This window comes from Hemicordylus capensis, chromosome 4 (genome assembly GCF_027244095.1).
Source record: "Hemicordylus capensis ecotype Gifberg chromosome 4, rHemCap1.1.pri, whole genome shotgun sequence".
Classification (NCBI taxonomy): domain Eukaryota; kingdom Metazoa; phylum Chordata; class Lepidosauria; order Squamata; family Cordylidae; genus Hemicordylus; species Hemicordylus capensis.
The window spans coordinates 286,599,036-286,618,674 of record NC_069660.1 but is presented as its reverse complement, the minus strand read 5'-3'; the positions used below and the strand labels follow the sequence as shown (position 1 = coordinate 286,618,674).

At 45.0% G+C, this 19,639-nt stretch overlaps 1 protein-coding gene and 1 long non-coding RNA gene across 5 annotated transcripts in view; one reads left to right on the top strand and one right to left on the bottom strand.

Moving 5' to 3' along the window:
• The window catches only part of RGS22 (regulator of G protein signaling 22), a 128,649-nt gene extending 109,836 nt beyond the window's left edge, over positions 1-18,813 (top strand). Inside the window, exons 25-28 of one of the 2 annotated variants that reach the window (XM_053250539.1) lie at positions 727-843; positions 5,008-5,116; positions 9,675-9,800; positions 17,887-18,813. In XM_053250539.1, the coding sequence (XP_053106514.1) occupies positions 727-843; positions 5,008-5,116; positions 9,675-9,800; positions 17,887-17,903 (369 nt within the window). In that variant the 3' untranslated portion in view covers positions 17,904-18,813. Of the gene's footprint in view, positions 1-726; positions 844-5,007; positions 5,117-9,674; positions 9,801-10,035; positions 10,207-17,886 lie in introns of those variants that run through there. The other variant, XM_053250540.1, reaches the window with a different exon arrangement.
• Positions 4,797-15,502, bottom strand: LOC128325099 (uncharacterized). Of its 3 annotated transcripts, XR_008307258.1 has the most exons (5): positions 15,359-15,502; positions 12,659-13,463; positions 9,552-10,267; positions 8,937-9,119; positions 7,763-8,053 (listed from the first exon to the last, which is right to left on the bottom strand). It is a non-coding gene; the product is annotated as an uncharacterized LOC128325099 (long non-coding RNA). The 3 variants fall into 3 exon arrangements; XR_008307259.1 differs by lacking the exons at positions 7,763-8,053; positions 8,937-9,119 and adding an exon at positions 4,797-5,079; XR_008307260.1 differs by lacking the exons at positions 7,763-8,053; positions 8,937-9,119; positions 9,552-10,267 and adding an exon at positions 4,797-5,079.
• Positions 18,814-19,639: the final 826 nt, after the last annotated feature.

Here is a 19,639-nt window from a genome sequence, read left to right as displayed (position 1 = left end):
TTATGAAATGATCCAGCAATATGTGTGTGTATCTGTCTGTCTGTCTCCCCCTCTATCAACTTTGCAATGCCTGGACCAATTTTAATCAAATTTGGTACAGTGGCAGGGACGCATAGGGACATCTCAATGGCATAGTTTGTGATGATGTCATCCACCCCAATTCAAGATGGTGGATATCTGAACGTTTAAGGTGCAAGTGGATTAAAGTTTGAACCACCTGATTTGGACCAAATTTGCTACAGCTGTAGGGATACATAGGGACACCTCAACAGCATAGTTTGTGATTATGTCATCCACCCAATTCAAGATGGTGGACACCTGAACGTTTGAGATGCAAGTGAGCTAATTGTGAAGATGGTAATTATCAATTAGGATTATTGTGAAAGGAAAGTAGGCAGATTAGTTATTACTAGAACTTCTTGTTTAAAAAGAAAAAAGAGGTCCAGAATTCCTATCATGGAACTCTCACTTCACATCTTATTTGGCTCTGTTCAGACTTGAGCAATTGAAACTTGAGGGTGAAGCAGAAGAACACAGCTTCTAGCTGTCCAAACAGAAGGTGGCATTGAGAAATTGATCTTGACTGATCTTAGTGATTATATTAAGGAAACAAACTGCAAAGGGGTATAAAATGGCATGGTAAAAATCTCTTGAAACTTCATATCAAATTTCTTATTCTTCAACCCACTTTGACTGAGATTAACCAAAGTTTATTTTTATTGCTAGCTCCAAAGGAAGAAAGCTACCACATCTCCGAAGAGAACAGGTAGTCCAGATAGTGAGAGTAAAGTGAGCAAAGGTGAACTTTCATCTACACCAAGTTTTTCTGGATTTGGCCGTCAGGTGAATAACAAAACACTGACTATGTATTGATCATTTCTGGAGCAGGAGTGGTTTTCTTCTTGGTGCTACAAGGACAGTAGGCTCAAACTGGAATTGGTAGCCTAATATTTATATACAGGCAGTAAATGTGGGTGTGCCAGTTAATTCCTCTTCTGATTCCTAATGGCAGCAGTTCCCATAGTTCTGTATCAGTGAAGTTGTTGAATTTACTAGACTTGATTTACAGGTAGGGATGTGCACAAAGGATTTCGTGCACATCCCGGGGGTGGGGCAGAGAGTGGGCGCTTTAAAAGGACGAAGGCAGATCTTACCTGACCCTCCATGCTGACCACTCAAGATGGTGCCCGCACATGCTCAGATGCCATTTCCATGCTGACGACTCGCATGGGCTGCTGGGAGGAGCCCTGCAACCACCCATGCAGTGTTTAATCCTGACAGCGCCATGGCATGGTGTGTGGGTGGTGGGTGGAGGAGCCTTGGAGGGGCAGGTAAGACCTGACTTTCTCCATTTAGTGCCCATTTGCCCCTGCCGAAATGATTCTACTGGGGCAGCTCAAAGTGTAAATTGACAGTAAAGTCAATTTCCATGATTGAACAGTTAAAAAAGAGGCGACAGAAGTAATCACTCAACATGTCTTTTTTGCCATCCAGAAGGTTCCAAGTTGTTAACCCATGTATCTTGCACCCCTTCCTTCCTTCCTTTCCCTATGCCTTTGCCACTGCCAAAATTTGGATGGGAAGCTCCTAAGGGGAAGGGCCTTTCTTTTTGGTTATGTTGCCCAGTAAACCACCATTCTCACCACCCACAAGGTCATAGATGTTTCTCCTTTGCAATGGTAGTGTATTGCCCAGAATTCACTGCTGCTGCTACTACTATCAATATTTATATATTGTGGGAAGCTGCCTTATACCAAGTCAGACCATTGGTCCATCTAGCTTAGTATTGTCTACACCAGGGGTTCCCAACTCATGGTACTCCAGATGTTGCTAAACTACAACTCCCATCACCCCCAGCTACAATTTATTGTGGCTGTGGATGGTGGCAGTTGAAGTTCAGGAAGATCTGGAGTACCACTGGTTGGGAAGCCCTGCTCTACACTGACTGGCAGTGGCTTCTTCAAAGTTTCAGGCAGGACTCTTTCCCAGCCCTACCTGGAGATGTCAGGGATTGAACCTGGGACCTTTTGCACACAAAGCAGATGTTGTACCACTAAATAATAAAATAAGCTGGTTTCCTGTCCCAATAGGGTTCACAGTCTAAAAAGAAACATAAGGTGGACCTCAGCAACAGCCACTGGAGGGATGCTGTGCTGGGGTTGGATAGGGACAGTTGTTCTCCCCCTGCTAAATATAAGAGAATCACCACTTTAAAAGGTGCCTCTTTGCCCAGTTAGCAGGAGTGAAGACAAAGGGCATAGAAAGCACTCTGCAAATTATAATATTTCAAATCTGAAAGATGGTAAAGTTAGAGGCGACAGAAGTAATCACTCAACATGTCTTTTTTGCCATCCAGAAGGTTCCAAGTTCCCTCCTTGGGATCTCCAAGATAGGGCTGCGAGAGACTCCTGCCTGCAACCTTGGAGAAGCCGCTGCCGGTCTGTGAAGACAATACTGAGCTAGATGGACCTGTGGTCTGACTCAGTATACAGCAGCTTCCTATGTTCCATCTGGAATATGGAAATCTGAGTTGCAGGATTGCCATACTTTTAATAGACCTTCATTTAAATGCTCTTTGGCCTAACAACATCCATACAAGCTCTTATGAATGGGTCTCTTATCAGGCCCTTTGGGAGTCCTCAATGTGGTGTGTGGCCCCTGTACCCAATTCCACTTATAGGCACTTCCTGAGTTACAAACACCTAAACTCACAAATACAGCTCCTTAATATATTACATTAAGGGACCCCCAGCTTACAAATGACAACCTGCACATTCAAACCAGCCATCACTCTTGAAAACTATAAGTGTTCCAAGTTATGAACATCTAACTTACAAATGAACTTTGGGAACACAAGCTGTTTATAAGTTGGGGACTTTCTGTATGTTACTGAACCATTTTTAGGGTTAGGATGCTGATAGGCAAAGGAGCAGCTATTACTAAAAGCTGTTAGCAGCATGCTACAGCACGGCATTATTTGTGTTTAGATAATATCTAATCACCACAGCGTTAATGAGCAGGGAATCAATATTTCATTTTCCCAGTTTTAGTGCATAATTGAGGTGGAATTGATGGTTTATCGTCAAATTCAAGTGGATCTTACAACTGTTAGAGAAAAACTATGGGTATGGCCTCCTGGTTGGGAGTCTGTCCCTCTAGCCCATTTTAGCTTGGCACACCTGATCAAGACCTTTGTTGGTGTTTTCTTGCAAAGCCACATTCAAGGTAGATGCTGGAGGGAAGATTTCTATTTTCATTTCATAGGAGGCCTCGATCTGAGTCAAGATAAATGACCTGGGGAATGCAAACCACTTGGAAGTTCTCCTGTGCTGGCCTTGTTGAAATGAATGGGAGTAGCTATGCCCTTAGTAGGTTTCTGAGCTGCTTCTATGTGAGAACTCACTCGCTTGCCCTTCGGCTCCTTGGTACCAAACCAGAAGTTCAGAAAAGAGACAGGGCTCTATGGGACACCCACCATATTGATATTCCATCAGACTGTGTGTACAAGTGAAGTCTATTCTGGTACTGCTGTTGTCTCCACCAGCCATGCAATAAGGGATGACCAAAGCAGACTGAACATGGATGGCTTGAATGCATGGATCATATGGGTCTTGCTGAGGGAGAGGGGAGAGCTGGTCTTGCAGTAGTGAGCATGAATTGTCCCTTTTGCCAAACAGGGTCTGCTTTGGTTTGCATTTGGATGGATGACTACATGTGGGCACTATTTGTTATAAGATATTCCCCTTAGGGGATGAGACCATAGCTTAATGGTAGAGCATCTGCTTTCATACAGGAGGTCCCAGTTACACTCCCTTCAGGTAGGGCTGGAAAGGACTCTGAACCCCTGGAGAGCCACTGCCAGTCAATGTAGACAATACGGAGCATGATGGACCAATGATCTGACATAGCAGCTCCTTATATTCTGTGTTCCAGTTGAAATTAGGGCACCATAATGGGAGGAACTGTTAGGTTTTGGCTCTTTTGCCAGTGGTACTGTAATGTTCTTATTACTCTTTTCAGCTTACTTTCCAGTAGGCTTATGAGATCACCCAGCATTGTGTGTGTGTGTGTGTGTGTGTGTGTGTGTGTCCGGTCAGTGTGTCCGGCAGCATGTCTCCCCCTATCAACTTAGCAATTCCTGGACCAATATGAACCAAATCGAGTATAGTTGTAGGGACACATAGGGATGCCTCAACAGTGAAGATTGTGATGATGTCATACACCCCAGTCCAAGATGGTGGACACGTAAACTTTGGAGGAGCGATTGCACTAACTTGTGGACAGTCTAAACCAGGGATTCTCAACGTTGGGTCCCCAGATGTTACTGGATTTCAACTCTCATAATCCCCAACCCCAGTGGCCTTTGGTTGGGGATTATGGGAGTTGAAGTTCAACAACATCTGGGGACCCAAGGTTGAGAATCCCTGGTCTAAACAACTTGAACCAAATTTGCTACAGCTGAATGGACACATAGGGATGCCCAATGGTGTAGTTTGTGATGATGTTACCCACTCCGATCCAAGATGGTGGATGCATAAACTTTTGAGGCACAAGTGCGCTAACCTGAGGACTGTCTAACCGATTTGAACCAAATTTGGAACAGCTGTACTGAGCGACACACAGGGACACCTCAGTGGTGCAGTTTGTAATGATGACATCCACCCCAATCCAAGATGGGAGACAGATGAACATTTGAGGTGCAAGAGATCTAACTTGTGGATCTCAGTTTGCACCAAATTTAGTCCAGATGTAGAGACGGTGAAAGGAAAGTAGGCTGATTAGTTTTTACTAGAACAACCTGTTTATTGTTTCAAGCTTTCAAGGGTAAAGTCTCTTCTTTTCAAAAACTTTCCAGAGTGAAAATGCTGATATTATCTTAAAGCAGGTGTTCTCAAAACATTTAGGAACCCTTTCCTCAGAGCATTTTGATGACATGGATCATATCCCACCAAAAACTGAATACAGGAACTAATTTCTCTTTTGATGTTTTTTAAATGTCTCTGTCAGATTTCCTGGACATATAACAAGTATCTAGAAGCAATCCAGCAGGAAAGAGTACTCTTGAAGATTCAAGAAGATCTAGAGAAAAAATCATTAGCATCATCAGTTTATACAGGTCAGCTTTCTCATTCGATTCTGTGGCTAGAGAGATACAGTTATGGATGTAGTTGTTCCTTGGTAAGTGTGCATAGGATTGCTGCCATATAGCACAATTCTACAAAAAGCATAGGTATTGGTCTATTGGGGAACAGCCATTTCTGTTCTCTTAAAATTGTATTTATTTCCACAAGCCTTACAAACAGAAGAGGCTGCAGTGCAAATATTAAGATAAAGTGTTTTAAGACAGTAAGTATGAAAGTCCAGTGGCCAGAGTCCAAAGACTATATGGTGATCGCAAGAGTAATCCAGCATTGTTGATGGATGAAGCAAAGTTAAACCAATACTGCAGTAAAAGCATCTGAGTCTGTGCAACCTTTTGATTATCTAATCGCATGCATCTGTTTTTTAAAATATCTCAGATTCTCCAATACATAATTGTTAGCAGAAAAGATTCTGCACTCCATCTCAAGACTGTTAACAAACTGCAGACTTTGCGGGGGCTTTTCCTCATGCCACACTTTTTATTCCCCAACCCACTACTATTTTGCTTAACATCCAACCTAAAGAAGACATATGGAGAATTCAGAAGCTTACAGACTATCTTGTGATATTTCAGTTGGTCCTAAAATAACAACCTAATAACATCATGACTATTTTAAGAACATAAGAACAGCCCTGCTGGATCAGGCCCAAGGCCCATCTAGTCCAGCATCCTGTTTCACACAGTGGCCCACCAGATGTCCCTGGAAGCCTACAGGCAGGTGTCGAGGGCATGCCCTCTCTCCTGCCATTACTCCCCTGCAACTGGTATTCAGAGGCATCCTGCCTTTGGGGCTAGAGGTGGCCTATAGCCCTCCGACTAGTAGCCGTTGATAGACCTCTCCTCCATGAAGTTATCCAAACCCCTCTTAAAGCCTTCCAGGTTGTTGGCTGTCACTACATCTTGTGGCAGATAATTCCACAAGTTGTATGAAAAAATACTTCTGTTTCTTGGTCCTAAATTTCCTGGCAATCAATTTCATGGGATGGCCCCTGGTTCTAGTGTTATGTCAGAGGGAGAAGAATTTCTCTCTATCCACTTTCTCCACACCATGCATGTTTTTATAGACCTCTATCATTTCTCCCTGCAGTGCTCTTTTTTCTAAACTAAATAGCACCAGGTGTTATAGCCTTTCCTCATAAGAAAGGTGCTCTAGGCCCCTGATCATCTTGATGGCCCTCTTCTGCACCTTTTCCAGTTCAACAATGTCCTTCTTTAGATGTGGTGACCAGAATTGTACACAGATCTCCAGGTGTGACACCACCATAGATTTGTATAAGGGCATTTTAATATTACCAGTTTTAGTTTCAATCCCCTTCCTAATGATCCCTAGCATGGAATTGGCCTTTTTCACACCTGCCACACATTGAGTCAATACTTTCAACGAGCTGTCCCCACGACCCCAAGATCCCTCTCCTGGTCAGTCACCGACCGCTCTGATCCCATCAACGTATACCTGAATATGGGATTTTTCGTCCCAATTTTCATTACTTTACACTTGCCAACACTGAACCGCATTTGCCATTTTGTCGCCCACTCACCCAGTTTGGAGAGATCCTTTTGGAGCACCTCACAATCTATTTGGGATTTCACTACCCAAAAGAGTTTGGTATCATCTGCAGATATGGCCACTTTGCTGCTTACCCCTACTTCTAGATCATTTATAAATAAATTAAAAAGCCCTGATCCCAGTAGAGATTCCTGGGGGACCCCACTTCTTACTTCCCTCCATTGTGAAAACTCTCCATGTATAACTACCCTCTGTTTCCTGTCCTTCAACCAGTTAGCAATCCACACATGTACTTGTCCCCTTATCCCATGACTGCTAAGTTTCCTCAGGAGTCTTTGATGAGGAACTTTGTCGAAAGCTTTTTGGAAGTCCAGGTAGACTATGTCAACTGGATCACCTTGATCCACATACTTGTTGACACTCTCAGAGAACTTCAAAAGGTTTGTGAGGCAAGATTTACTTTTGCAGAAGCCATGCTGGTTCTCCTTCAGCAGGGCCTGTTCTTCTATGTGCTTTACAATTTTATCCTTGAGGATGCTTTCCATCAATTTCCCTGGAACGGACATTAAGCTAACTGGCCTGTAATTTCCCGGATCACCCCTGGATCCCTTCTTAAAATTGGTGTTACATTTGCTATTTTCCAGTACTCCAGTACAGAGCCCGATTGCAGGGATAAGTTATATATTTTAGCAAGGAGGTCAGCAATCTCACATTTGAGTCCTTTGAGGACTCTTGGATGGATGCCATCTGGCCCTGGCGATTTGCTAATTTTCAGTTTTTCCAGACAGTTTAGAACATCAGTGACATCTCTTGTCACTGCTATCTGACTCAGTTCTTTAGCCTCTATCCCTGAAAAGCCTGTTTCAGGAACAGGTATATGCTCAGTATCCTCTGCCATGAAGACAGACTCAAAGAACTCATTTAGCTTCTCTGCAACCTCCATATCCTTCTTAATAATCCCTTTCACTCGCTCGTTATCCAACGGTCCAACCGCCTCCCTGGCAAGTTTCCTGCTTCTGATGTTTTTAAAGAAGTTTTTGTTATTCCCCTTGATGCTTTTAGCTAAATGTTCCTCAAACTCTCCTTTCACCTCCCTTATTGTCACCTTGCATTTCTTTTACCAGAGTTTGTGTTCCTTTCTGTTCTCTTCATTTGGGCAGGCCTTCCAATTTTGGAAGGAAGTCTTCTTCCCTTTTATGGCTTCCTTGATGTTACCTGTTAGCCATGCTGGTATCCTCCTGGACTTAGTGGTACCTTTCCTCCTTTTGGGTATACAATATAACTGAGCTTCTAGTATTGTGGTTTTGAGTAAACTCCATGCATTCTGGAGCGAAGTGACTCTCCTGATTTTCCCTTTCAGCTTTCTTTTCACCATGCTCCTCGTTTTGGAGAAGTTTCCTCTTCTGAAATTCAAAGTCTCTGTGTTAGACTTCTTTGGTGATTCTCTCCCCATATGCATGCTGAATTTGATCGCACTATGGTCACTGTTCCCTAAGAGGTTGATGACAGTGACATCCCGCACCAGGTCCTGGGTGCCACTCAGGATTAAGCCCAAGGTCGCCTTCCTTCTGGTTGGTTCCAAGTCCAACTGTTCTAGGGCACAGTCATTCAGCGTATCTAGAAATTTGGCCTCTTTGTCATTACCTGACTGTGAATTTACCCAGTCTATATGTGGGTAAGTTACCCATTATTACTGCCCTGCCTCTCCCTAGACTTCAAAACACTACCTATCAGCCTAAATTTGGCTTCCAGGATCTCCTGACTACATTTCCCCACATTGTTGGTGCCAACGTGCACCATGACAGCTGTCTCCTCCCCAGCACTGCCCAAGAGCCTATCTAGACACTGCGTGATGTCTGCAACCTTTGCACCAGGCAGGCAAGTCACCGTGCGGTCAACACACGGGTCACAAACCCATCTTTCTATACCTCTAATGATCGAATCACCCACTACAAGGAGGCCCCCACCCTCTGGAGGAGTATCCCCTGTATGAGAGGATATGGGCTTATTATCCATGGAAGAGGATAGCCCCTGGCAAATAACACACACTGTGTGTGTTGACCGCACGGTGACTTGCCTGCCTGGTGCAAATGTTGCAGACATCACGCAGTGTCTAGATAGGCTCTTGGGCAGTGCTGGGGAGGAGACAGCTGTCGTGGTGCACGTTGGAGGGGAGATTTTGAGGGGCTGGTTTGAAGAGAAACCAGCCCCTCAAAATCTCCCCTCCTCCTGTTAGTTTAAAGGGGGGAAAGGCTAGATGTTGTTGATTAGAAAAAGCTTGCTCACCTCCTGAAGCTGCTCCTGCTCTTCTCAGAGTAGGCTTCAAACTTTTGAATCCTATTCAATACATGTTGCTCAGAAGTGAGTGTCTTTAATAGGGCTTATTCTCAAGTAAGTCTGTATAGGATCCTTAGTGATTGTCCAAAATCAGAGAATTGATATTCCACAACCACTGGCTTTGTAAACCACCTTGAGGGCATGGAGAAACAGGATATAGGTGTTTTATTTTGGTTTTTTTAAATAATGGCATGCATATAAAATTGAAATACTCTGATTAGGAACCATGTTACCTCTAGGTTCTGTGTATGATACATTCTGCAAATCTTACATCAATATTGTCATCATCCTCTTCACCATCATCATCATGATTGTCAGGGCAACCCAAACTTACTAGATATTACTGTTTGCGGAGAATTTTTGGGACAAGAAGAATTTTCAAGCCAGGGTGTGGCTTGTATTATACTGTGCAGGAAAATGCAGTCATGACTATGGTGTTTTCCCCCAGTATCCCGTTATGAATGTGCAATTACCTCCAAGTACTTTAGCTTTGACTCGTGTACACATGGACCCTCATATGTCATTCTCCCACTGCTTCAGTGCTATCTTCCCCCCAGACCTTACCATCAGTTATTAGGTTCCATGTATTCTGTTGGGCTGACTGTAAAATCTGGCTGCATTTCTTAAACCTTCACTCATGAACTTTTCAATAGTTTTCAGATGTTTATTTATTGCGTTGGATTTCAGGTACCACAAACATTTTTTCACTGAGGAGCGATCGCCCAGGGGGCTCCGGAAGATCTGGTACTCCTACCCCTTTCCGCACAGCTTTTCTGAGACAACAACGTACTTTTCTACCCAAAGACAATGAAAGTATGTTCCAAGAGCGTTTAAATAATTCTAAAGTTTGGTATTTCTTGCATGGCACCCTCAGATTCTCGGTAAATTGTGTGTTTTCCCTGTTGCTAACCAAATTCCTTGCAATACTGTTGGTTCTGTGATTCCTTCTCTTTAGGAAGTAAGTACTGATATGCTTAATGTCTGAATATTTATGGCTGCTCTGCAAGCTTAATGAAGAGATGATTTTTTTTTGCTCCTTTATACTTAGACCCAAACTAGATGATCTCTGTAGGGCTCCATGGTCCCTCACAACTGGATCTTCTGCGCCTGCACAGGAGTACCGCGTGGGAATCTATAGCTCTGATTAGGCGCTCTCTGTCCCTTTAAGGCATAGGAATACCGGAGCCTATAAAGCAGACTGTAGAGCGTCTCCCTTTTCAGTTCCTTCTCATTCACCACTTGAGCTGCCTCATGAAAGGTCTGTTCCTTTCCCTTCATTCCTGTGAAGAAAGTAAGAAAACTTTGACTAATTTTTCGGCTTGACTTGGACTGCTTCTGACTACTCTATTTTCTCCATTTTTCTCTGCGTTTTTGACTCGGACTGGCTGACTATTCTCTGGTGTTTTCCCCTCCAAACCTTGGACTGCTTTAAGGACATTATCTGGTTTTGGAAATCTTCTCTCTCTCTTTTTGGCTGACCCAGACTGTTTTTGATCTCAATTATGTCTTTCCCCAAAACTTTTAAACAGTGTGCTACATGCAAAGGCACCGTGCCCTCTTTGGATGGCCATGCGGACTGTCTTATCTGTCTAGGTGATAGCCACAACAACAGCATCTGCCGAGTTTGCCTGTGGTTTAAGAAAAAAAACCCAACTCAGCTTCTCTCTATGGAAATATTTTGCGTCCTGGGACTCTGAGGATGAGCCTGCCGTAGCCACCGAGGACCTTGATTCCTAGCCTTTCAATAATGTTGATGTCCACCTTGATGTCGTCTTGCTCAGCTCCCGATAAGCATGGGGAAGGCATTTTTAAGAAACCTATGAATAAGGAATGCGAGGGCTCTTGCAAGCATAAACACAATAGCGACCACTCGCCCTCCTCTGAACACACGCATAAAAGCATTTGAAGTTGGCAACCTCAGATATCGAGAGCACGCCTGAAGCCTTGCGTTGTTCATCCTCGATGTCGGGCTCCATCCACAAAATGGCATCGACATCAACCTGGGATGGGCATCTGTCTTGCTGTTAGCTAAGACTCCTTCACTATCCTCTGTGCAACCAAGGACTTCTTACTCCCCTAAGGACTCAAGCTCCAAGGCATTGACTTCTAAAGCTATGATCTCAAACGCCTCGATGCCCAGCGCCCGGACATCAGGGGATAGAAGATCTTTGGAAAAAGGCACTCTGGCATCAAAGACCTCAATCTTGACACCCTCAACCTTGCCGCCGAGGACTGCTCCAACATCAGTGCCACTGAGGATGCCTTCAGTGCAGTGCCGCTACAGATGCTACAGATGCCAGTGCGGATGCTTCTGGCACCAAAGAGAACTGTTCTGATGTCGACAACTTCAGCGTCAACGATGCCCTCAATGCTGCTTTTCCACTGGATCCTACGCAAGCCTCTTCTGAAGGAATTTCACTGGTTCGTTCATGACCTTCTTCGTTTATTGTTACCTCACCTGTTCAATCCCCAGCTCAACTGTCTCCTAGACAAATGTGGAAGGGGAATACTCCTGTGAAATAATCTCCTGCTTTGTCACCCCTACTCAGCCAGGAGCTGGAAAGATTGCTGGGATCAGCTAACTCCACACCTTCCAATACCACGTTTAAAGGCTTCTCTCTCTCTCTCAATCTCTCTCTCTCTCTCTCTTTTTCTCTCCCTCTCTCTCAGCTTAAACAATGATGCCTCCAGATCTCCTTTACCAATTCCTAAGACACCCTCAGGCATTCCTGCAAGGGAGACACCAGTGTGCTCTCCTTCCGTGCCATGGCGGGAATGAAAAAAAGCTAAAGAGGTCTCGGTCCACCGCCAAGACTTTTGCTCCACTTCAACAGGCTGCATTCCAGAACAGGTACTATTATGGGTACAAGCAACTCTGTCAACCTAAACCTTCTCAAGATAGGGGCAACTTTCGATGAGGCTCCAGACAGTTCTCCAGACACCTCTTCCAACACAGTCAGAGAAACCAGCAAAAATCTAAACAGGATCAGCCTAAGCAGGCTTTTTAACCTAGCGGTTCTGGAAGTATCTGCGTCCTTCCCTCTTGATTCCATCCGCTTTGCTCCCTTCCTCCCTTACTGATGTCATATAACATCGGACACTTGGGTGTTGTGCATAGTTGCCTCTGGCGGTGCAACAGAATTTGATACTCTCCCCACTTATGTGGGAATAAAATACACTCACTCAACTCCTACCCTTGAACAAGATGTCTCTGAGCTTCTACAAAAGGGGCCTATAGAACCTGTTCTAACCTGTTCTATGTATTCCGGCTTTTACTCCAGATATTTCCAGGTTCCTAAACACGATGGAGGACTTCGCCCTGTTTGGGGCCTAAGGAGACTGAGCAAGTTCGTTCGAACTAGCAAGTTCCATATGATATCCCTGCAGGCCTGCTCCTATAGGAAGAGGAGTGGTTTGTCTCCCTTGACTTAAAGGACACATACTTCCACATTTCCATAAAGCCCTACCACCGTCCATTTCTGCACTTCTGCCTAGGTACATGGACGTACTAATACAAGGTGCTCCCCTTGGGTCTCTATACTGCCCCCAGAGTTTTAACCAAATATATGGGTGCAATGATTGCACATCTGTGCATGCAGAGAGTCTCAATTTTTCTGTATTTTAATGACTGACTTATCACCACCAAAGAGAAATCAACCTGGTTGTACAACCTTCAGCAGAGGGCACGCTTGATACAGCGCCTTCTGGGCCTGATGTGTCAGCAGCCTGTCCGCCCAGCTTTGGAGTCTAGGTGGTAGGTCATGGTCATTGGATGCTTCCTCTGGCTAGATTCCACAGAGCCAGTGCGAAGCAAGAAAGTAAGGCACTCCCAGGAGGGACGATGCAGTGGAGTCTAGCTGTTCAGCATTCAGAGCAGGGAACAGAGCAGGGCACGGAAGGAGACAGAGTTCAAGTAGGAAATCAGTCTGGGTTGCAGAGGCCAACACACGGCTGGGAATCTCCTTTGCTCAGGCTGGGGGCTTGTGTATGCTGCACGATAGACATGTGTTGTTATCCAGCATCTGGCTGCAGCCTGCAGACTTGATTTATAGCCTGGCTTGATTGCTCTCAGCTGGCACGGATTCAGGGTTTATCTGCCTTTTAAAGGAGGCGTTTACTTCTTCTGAGAACTTCCTGCTGTTGTTGGTGTCTCGTCATTCTCTTCTGTTGCAGAGTCAAAGGGGGCTCCCCGTTTAATTCAGGGTCCTGCTCTCCACTCCCCGTCACTGCTACCTCTGACTGCTCTGGTTGTTCTGGGACTGCAACTGGTCCTGCTTCAGCTATTTCCGGTAGACTGACAGCTGGGCTCTGCCCTTCAGGTACCCTTGCATCAGCTGGAGGGCTGTCAACGTCCTCTTCCCCTTCACTATCTGAGGACAGGGGCATGACATGATGGCCTCATGCACCATGACAGTGGCCAACGCCCATCTTCAAATGAGACTTCAAACGTGGCTGGTCTCTTTCTTCAGACTGAACCTGGACAGTTAAATGATGTGGTTAGTCATACCTGATGCTGTTCTCCAGGAACTTACTTAGTGGGCTATGCCTGACTCCCTGTCACAAGGTGCCCCTTTCTATGTTCAACCTCCACGATCTCAGTCACCACTGATGCCTCTCTACAAGGCTGTGGAGTGCATTGTGGTCCCCTGTGGATGCAGGGCTTGTGGAACCTCCAACAGTAGGAGCTCCACATTAACTTCCTAGAGCTATTGGTGGTTTTCCTCACTTTTAAGGCCTTCCTTCCTGTCCTGAAAGGGCAGGTGGTCCAGTTTAATCTCAGTAACGTCACAGCTATTGCCTACCTGAACTATCAAGGAGGGACCAGCTTGAGATCCCTGAATAACCTGGCCCTACAATTGTGGGAATGGTGTCTACTGCATGAGATCCATCTTATTGCCATCCATATTAAAGGGGAGGATAATTGTTTTTGTCTGTACACCACCCTGAGTCTGTGGATTGAGCGGTATATTAAATCTCTTAATAAATAAATAAAATAAATAATATTCTAGCTAACTCACTCAGTAGAGCTATCTCTTTTTTGACCCTCCGTGAGTGGGAACTGAATGACTCCATCCTCTCTGAAGTTTTTGACACTTGAGGTATCCCTAATGTTGATTTATTTGCCGCAGAACAAAAGACAAAATGTAATTTGTTATGTTCCAGGTCAAGCATTGGCACGAAATCCCTAGGAGATGCCTTCCAGTTACAATGGAAGGACAGGCTATACTACCCCACCTCCCGCTCCCACTAATTTCCAAGGTAGTGGGGGAAATTCTGCAAGAACAGAGTCAGTGCATTCTGGTCTGCCCTTGGTGGCCCAGGCAGCCCTGGTTCCCAGAGCTGCTAAGACTCTCCAAGGACAATTATCTCTGTCTCCCATTGCGGAAAACCTACTGACGAGAGTCGGGGGCTTATTCCTGCATCATACTCTTCACACTCTCTCACTGATGGCATATAGAGATGTGATTCTGTTGAATGAAAGGAAAGCCTTGACTAGCAGAGACTATGAGTGCAAGTGGAAGCGTTTCCTACAGGGGCGTAGCAAGGTTGGAGTGGGCCCAGAGACAAGATTTTAAAATGGGCCCCCCCAAAGTCCAGGGCCTCCGCACACCCCAGGCCCCCAAGGATTTAAGTCTGATATTCCAAAATAAGTATGCTGCCTGCAAATACATTTCACTGAATACACACACACACATCACAATATATAGTGATATACATTGAGTACTATACATTTGTATTACTTTTAATGCCTAGAACACACTAGAAAGATGAATTATTAAAATGGGCCCCTCGCTGCAGATTAATTAGCAAAGGAGACTTTCAACCATGCAGGGTGAGCCTCTGTTTGTTTTCCCAGAATTCTGAACAAATTCAGTCAAGTTTGATTGCAGGAGGTTTTTCACACGAGGCTTTTAAAGCCCTTTAAGACACATCTCCTCTGGAATGGAGGTGCTGCATTCACATGTTGGCCAGATTTACCCTGAAGTCCCTGCAAGTTATTGGGGAGCAGTTCACACACAAGAAAAATAAAATAAAATAAAAGCACAAGACATGCTTCACAGTTCTCACTCAGACCTTCTGGGCTGCAAAACAACTTGAACATAAGTGCATTTATAAATGAATGAATGAATAAATAAAATTAATAAGATACTGTTCCAGAAGTTTTTGCAATTTTCTGCCATGAAACAAGCCACTTATAGGACTTTTTAGATAGTTTTTTTTAAGTCAGCAAATTTTCCAAGCTGTTTCAAAATAAATATTCAGAGACTTCTCAGTCCCTCCCCCCCCCATATCCAAGCCCTATGGCAAGCAGATCCCTATATATGGGGGGGGGCGGGAAAGGTAACCACAAAAAGGAGTTCACACTCTACCTGGCAAATGCTGGTCTGGGTTAAGCAGTGCAGCAGGGGGTCTTCTGCTGCAGAGAACACTCTGGCTGCCTCCTCCTTCCTGGCTGGCTTGGGCCCTACTCGAGTTCAGGCTTCACTGCGGCCTACACGGAGGCCTCCGTGGAAGCCCCGCCCACCCGCCGATCAGCTGAGAGGCGGGAGAAAAGGAGCTCTTGGCAGCTTGTCTGCTGCTTCCATTGCCGGCCAGGAGAACAAGCAGGAGAGACGGCGAAGAGGGCAAGTGGCTGAGGGGCCTTGGGGCTGGGCAGGGGGCAATGGGGAGTCATGTGAGGTGCCCCTGGGGTGCCCCTCCAGGCAGTGGGGCCCCCAGACAACTGTCTCCCCTTGCCCTATCATTGTTACGCGCCTGGTTTCCTATCTTATGCATCCTTCCAGGCATCTATCTGACAAATACTGCTGTATCTCACCTCTCTCAAAGGTTTGGGCCTCTCTAATACTTCCCTTAAAGTCCACCTCACAGCTATATCCACTCGCCACCCTGGCTGGGGATGGCAAGTCAGTTTTTATCCACCCTGGTTATTGAGGGGGATCAACAATCTCTACCCTCTGGTTCGGGAGCCAGTGGAGCCATAGAGCCTCGCACTTGTACTATCCACACTCACAGAGGCCCCGTTTGAACCGCTCCTTACATCCTCGATGAAACTATTGTGTCTGAAGACAGCTTTTCTCGTTGCTATCATTTCAGCCAGATGGGTCAGCAAACTCACTGCTTGAGAGCTCATTCTCCCTATACCAAATTTTACCCAGACAGGGTGGTTCTTCGTCCTGACCCTGCCTTCCATTCTAAGATTGTCTCTGATTCCCACATCAGAGAACATTATCCTTCCTACATTCTTCCTCAATCCATCTACACCCTTGGAGCATGCTCCATGCAAGCCTTAGACGTTCGAAGGTGCCGCCTACACTGGACCACACAAAAGCATTCCGATGTTCATATAAGCTGTTTGTCTCTTCCTCTGGGCCTCACAAGGGCTCCACCACCTCCAGAAAGAGACTATCGAATTGGCTTGTGCAACTCATTTTCTTCTGTTACAAAAAGCAAGGTGTCCAGCCTCTTGCCAAGGTCAGAGCCCACTCTACCAGGGCCGTGGCTACCTCAGCAGCCCACATGTTGGGCATCAGCATGACTGACATTTGCAGAGCTGCCACTTGGTCTTTGGACCTGCCTTTTGTTAAACAGTACACAGTGGACTTGTGCTCAGCTTCTGAGGCCAACTTTGGTTGGGCAGTTTTGAAGAAAGTACTGTAATCGCTAGCACTCAACCCCTATGTCGGAGCTAGTCACTGCACCCTGTGCAGGTGCAGAAGACCCAGTTGTGAGTGACCATGGAACCCCACAGGGATCATCTGATACAGGTAAACAACCTGTTTTCAACATGGGAAAGCCAGTCTTGTGGTAGAAAACATGAATTGTCCCCTTTGCTAACTTGGATTGCATTTTGATGGGTGACTATATGTGAGCATTGTTTGCTGTAAGATATCCCCAGAGCAGCTGCTTGCATGCAAATTGCCAGGTTCAATCCCTGGCAGCTTCTGGTAGGGATGGGAAAGACTTCTGCCTGAAACCTTGGAGAGTCAGTGTCAATACTGGGTCTGAGGCAGCTTCCTATATTCCTATGAAACCCATGATTAGACAACAGGCACTGGGCATCCCCAGTCATGCTGTAAGTAGTCCTTTGAATCCCAGCCTAATTATTCTTATTTATTGAGTATATTATTATTTGTTGTTGTTACATGACTCCGTATTCACAAGATGGGAAACAAGTTTTCAGTAGAAAGAAGGTTAAAATTTGGTACAAAAGGGACAAAAAAAGTATATATAATCTTATTGCCTGGACTTTTGTCCAAGTGCAGAAATCAGGGCTGCAATGTTTAATTTAATTGTCTAAGAAGTTACTCTTGATAAACTGGTAGCAAATTAAAAAATAAAATAAAATAATATATATGTTGCACAGCATAACTGTCATTGATGGTCAAGCAACATTTCCCATCTAACTAGAGTTTCCAGAGTACGGATGTGCTATTTGAATTATTTGTGCTCTTTCTCAAAAGTGCAAGCACTTCGCGAGGAATCCACAGCAGCATGGGCATATTGGCACCGCCCATATTATGCTTTGTAACTTGTGGACCACTATTTTTTAATGAAGCTGGCAAGGACCGTCTTGGGCATTCCTCCTCTCACACTGGAAGTGCCTCTTTTAAAATGATGCCTGCTACAAAATTGCATACATAATCTACCACAAAGAAAGCATGCTCCTTGCTTCAGAACTATTGTTTTTACCCATATGCAAGTATGTTGAAATGTAACTGATCAGTTACTCAAACTGAAACTCATACAATTAATCAACTAAGGTTTCTTTTATTCAGCGACAGTCCCAGCAGAAGCCTTCAGAAGGATTTGCTTCATTTCTTTATTACAAGTATAATTTATTGTCACATTTTGTCCCATATTATATTAATACTGTGTTGTTAACTTTTTCTTTTCCCAGGAGCTTCAAAATTTTAAGTAAGGAATATGGTGGCAAACTTGTGGATTTGCAGAGACTTGGAGAGCAGTCTACAGTAGAAATAAACTAAGGTGGACAATTGACTTGCATTATTTTCCACAGAATATTGTGAGCCATCTTCTAACACAACCAACAATGGAAGAAAAACCTACCCCAATCCTTTCAATGGCCATTGGGGTATTGGCCTCATTTATTTGAATTGTTCTTTTCTGTACATGTGTCTACCCCGCCCCCCTGCTCTGGGAAGGAGAGGTTGAACATCAATGGCACACCAATATATAACCTCCCAAGGAAAGTCCAACCTTGTTGTAGCATGGAGCCAGATTCAAGGGGCAAGGGATTCAGATGGACTGGTGTGGTGTGTGAAGTATGGACTGGTGTGATTGTGCTGCTGGGGCCTGATGATGGCTGGGAATGGTGTTGGCAAAGGGGCACCATTTTGATCCGGCTATCCAAGATAAAGCGAGGCACTCCTTGCTTTCTGGCATGTTGAATTGGGACACAGAGCCAGCCTGTGAGCTGGGTCATTGCTGAGTGGCAAAGCGTGCTGGCTTTGCATGTTTAAAGCTCCATAAGACTCTGCCACATCTTCACTGAAGGAAGACCTTGGGTAGCAGGGCTGGGAAAGAGTTCTACATGGAGAGAGCCACTGTGAGTCAAAAGCTCTAGGCTATATGGCCCTTGGGTCTAACTCCATCCATTTATTCACCAAGGTATTTGCATATGATCAGTTTATGGCGCTATAAATGCATGTTTGCTTCTTATTTGACGCAGCTGAATGTTCTCTCAAAATTCCCCCCCTTTTGTGGGGATGTTGCATTTTCTGCATTTTTAAAAATCAGATAATATGACCCTTCATGCAAAGAATGTATTCATTGGTAGGGATGTTAACCAACATTTCGTGCAGTCCCTGGGGCGGCATGGGGGGGCACCTCCATTTTGAAAGAGACAAGTGGGGCTACAGCATTCCTTCCTGCAGTCCTGATCGGTGTCAGCATGGACATGCCCAGGGGCCAGCCATTTGTGTGGTATACTGACCACGCAAATGGCCGGCGCACATGCACCCTGGCCATGTGCATGCCAAAGCTGATTGGGGCTGCAGGAAGGAATGCTGCAGCCCACGTGTCTCCTTCAAAATAGAACATTGTGGGGGGGAGAGCTGTGGGAGGGAGGGCCGAACCTGTTTGTGCACATCCCTGTTCATGGGGTTATGTTCACAGTGACACTTTGGGAACTTTTGTTGAAAAGCGGTATATAAATATTTGTCAGCGTATTTGTAGAAGGATTAGCCTAATTCAGACATTATGCTGTACCAGTGCACAGATGTCTGTACACTCATACATGTGCTTGTGTGAATGGCTGTACCCATGTTCATTTTAACAGTGAACCTGAATGCAGGCCCTTCAAAAGCATGGTACTGATAGGAAGTGTACTGTTGTACCTTTGTTCAAAATAACATGTGAATGACTGTACCTGTGTACAGATCTGTACCTGTATACACTGTACACTTATTGTATGAGTGTTAAGCATAATGTGTGAATGTGCCTGATGTTGCAAGAGGCAGTGCAGTGTGCTGTGCAACATTTAGTGCACCATGTTGCACTAGTGCTACATCATCTGCTAACTCAAGAACTAATCTGAAACAGAGGTTACTTTCTTTGTGCAGCTACCCTGTGCTACATCCTGATGCTAGCACAACAGCACTTATGCTAGTGCAAGACTAATCTGGTTGCCA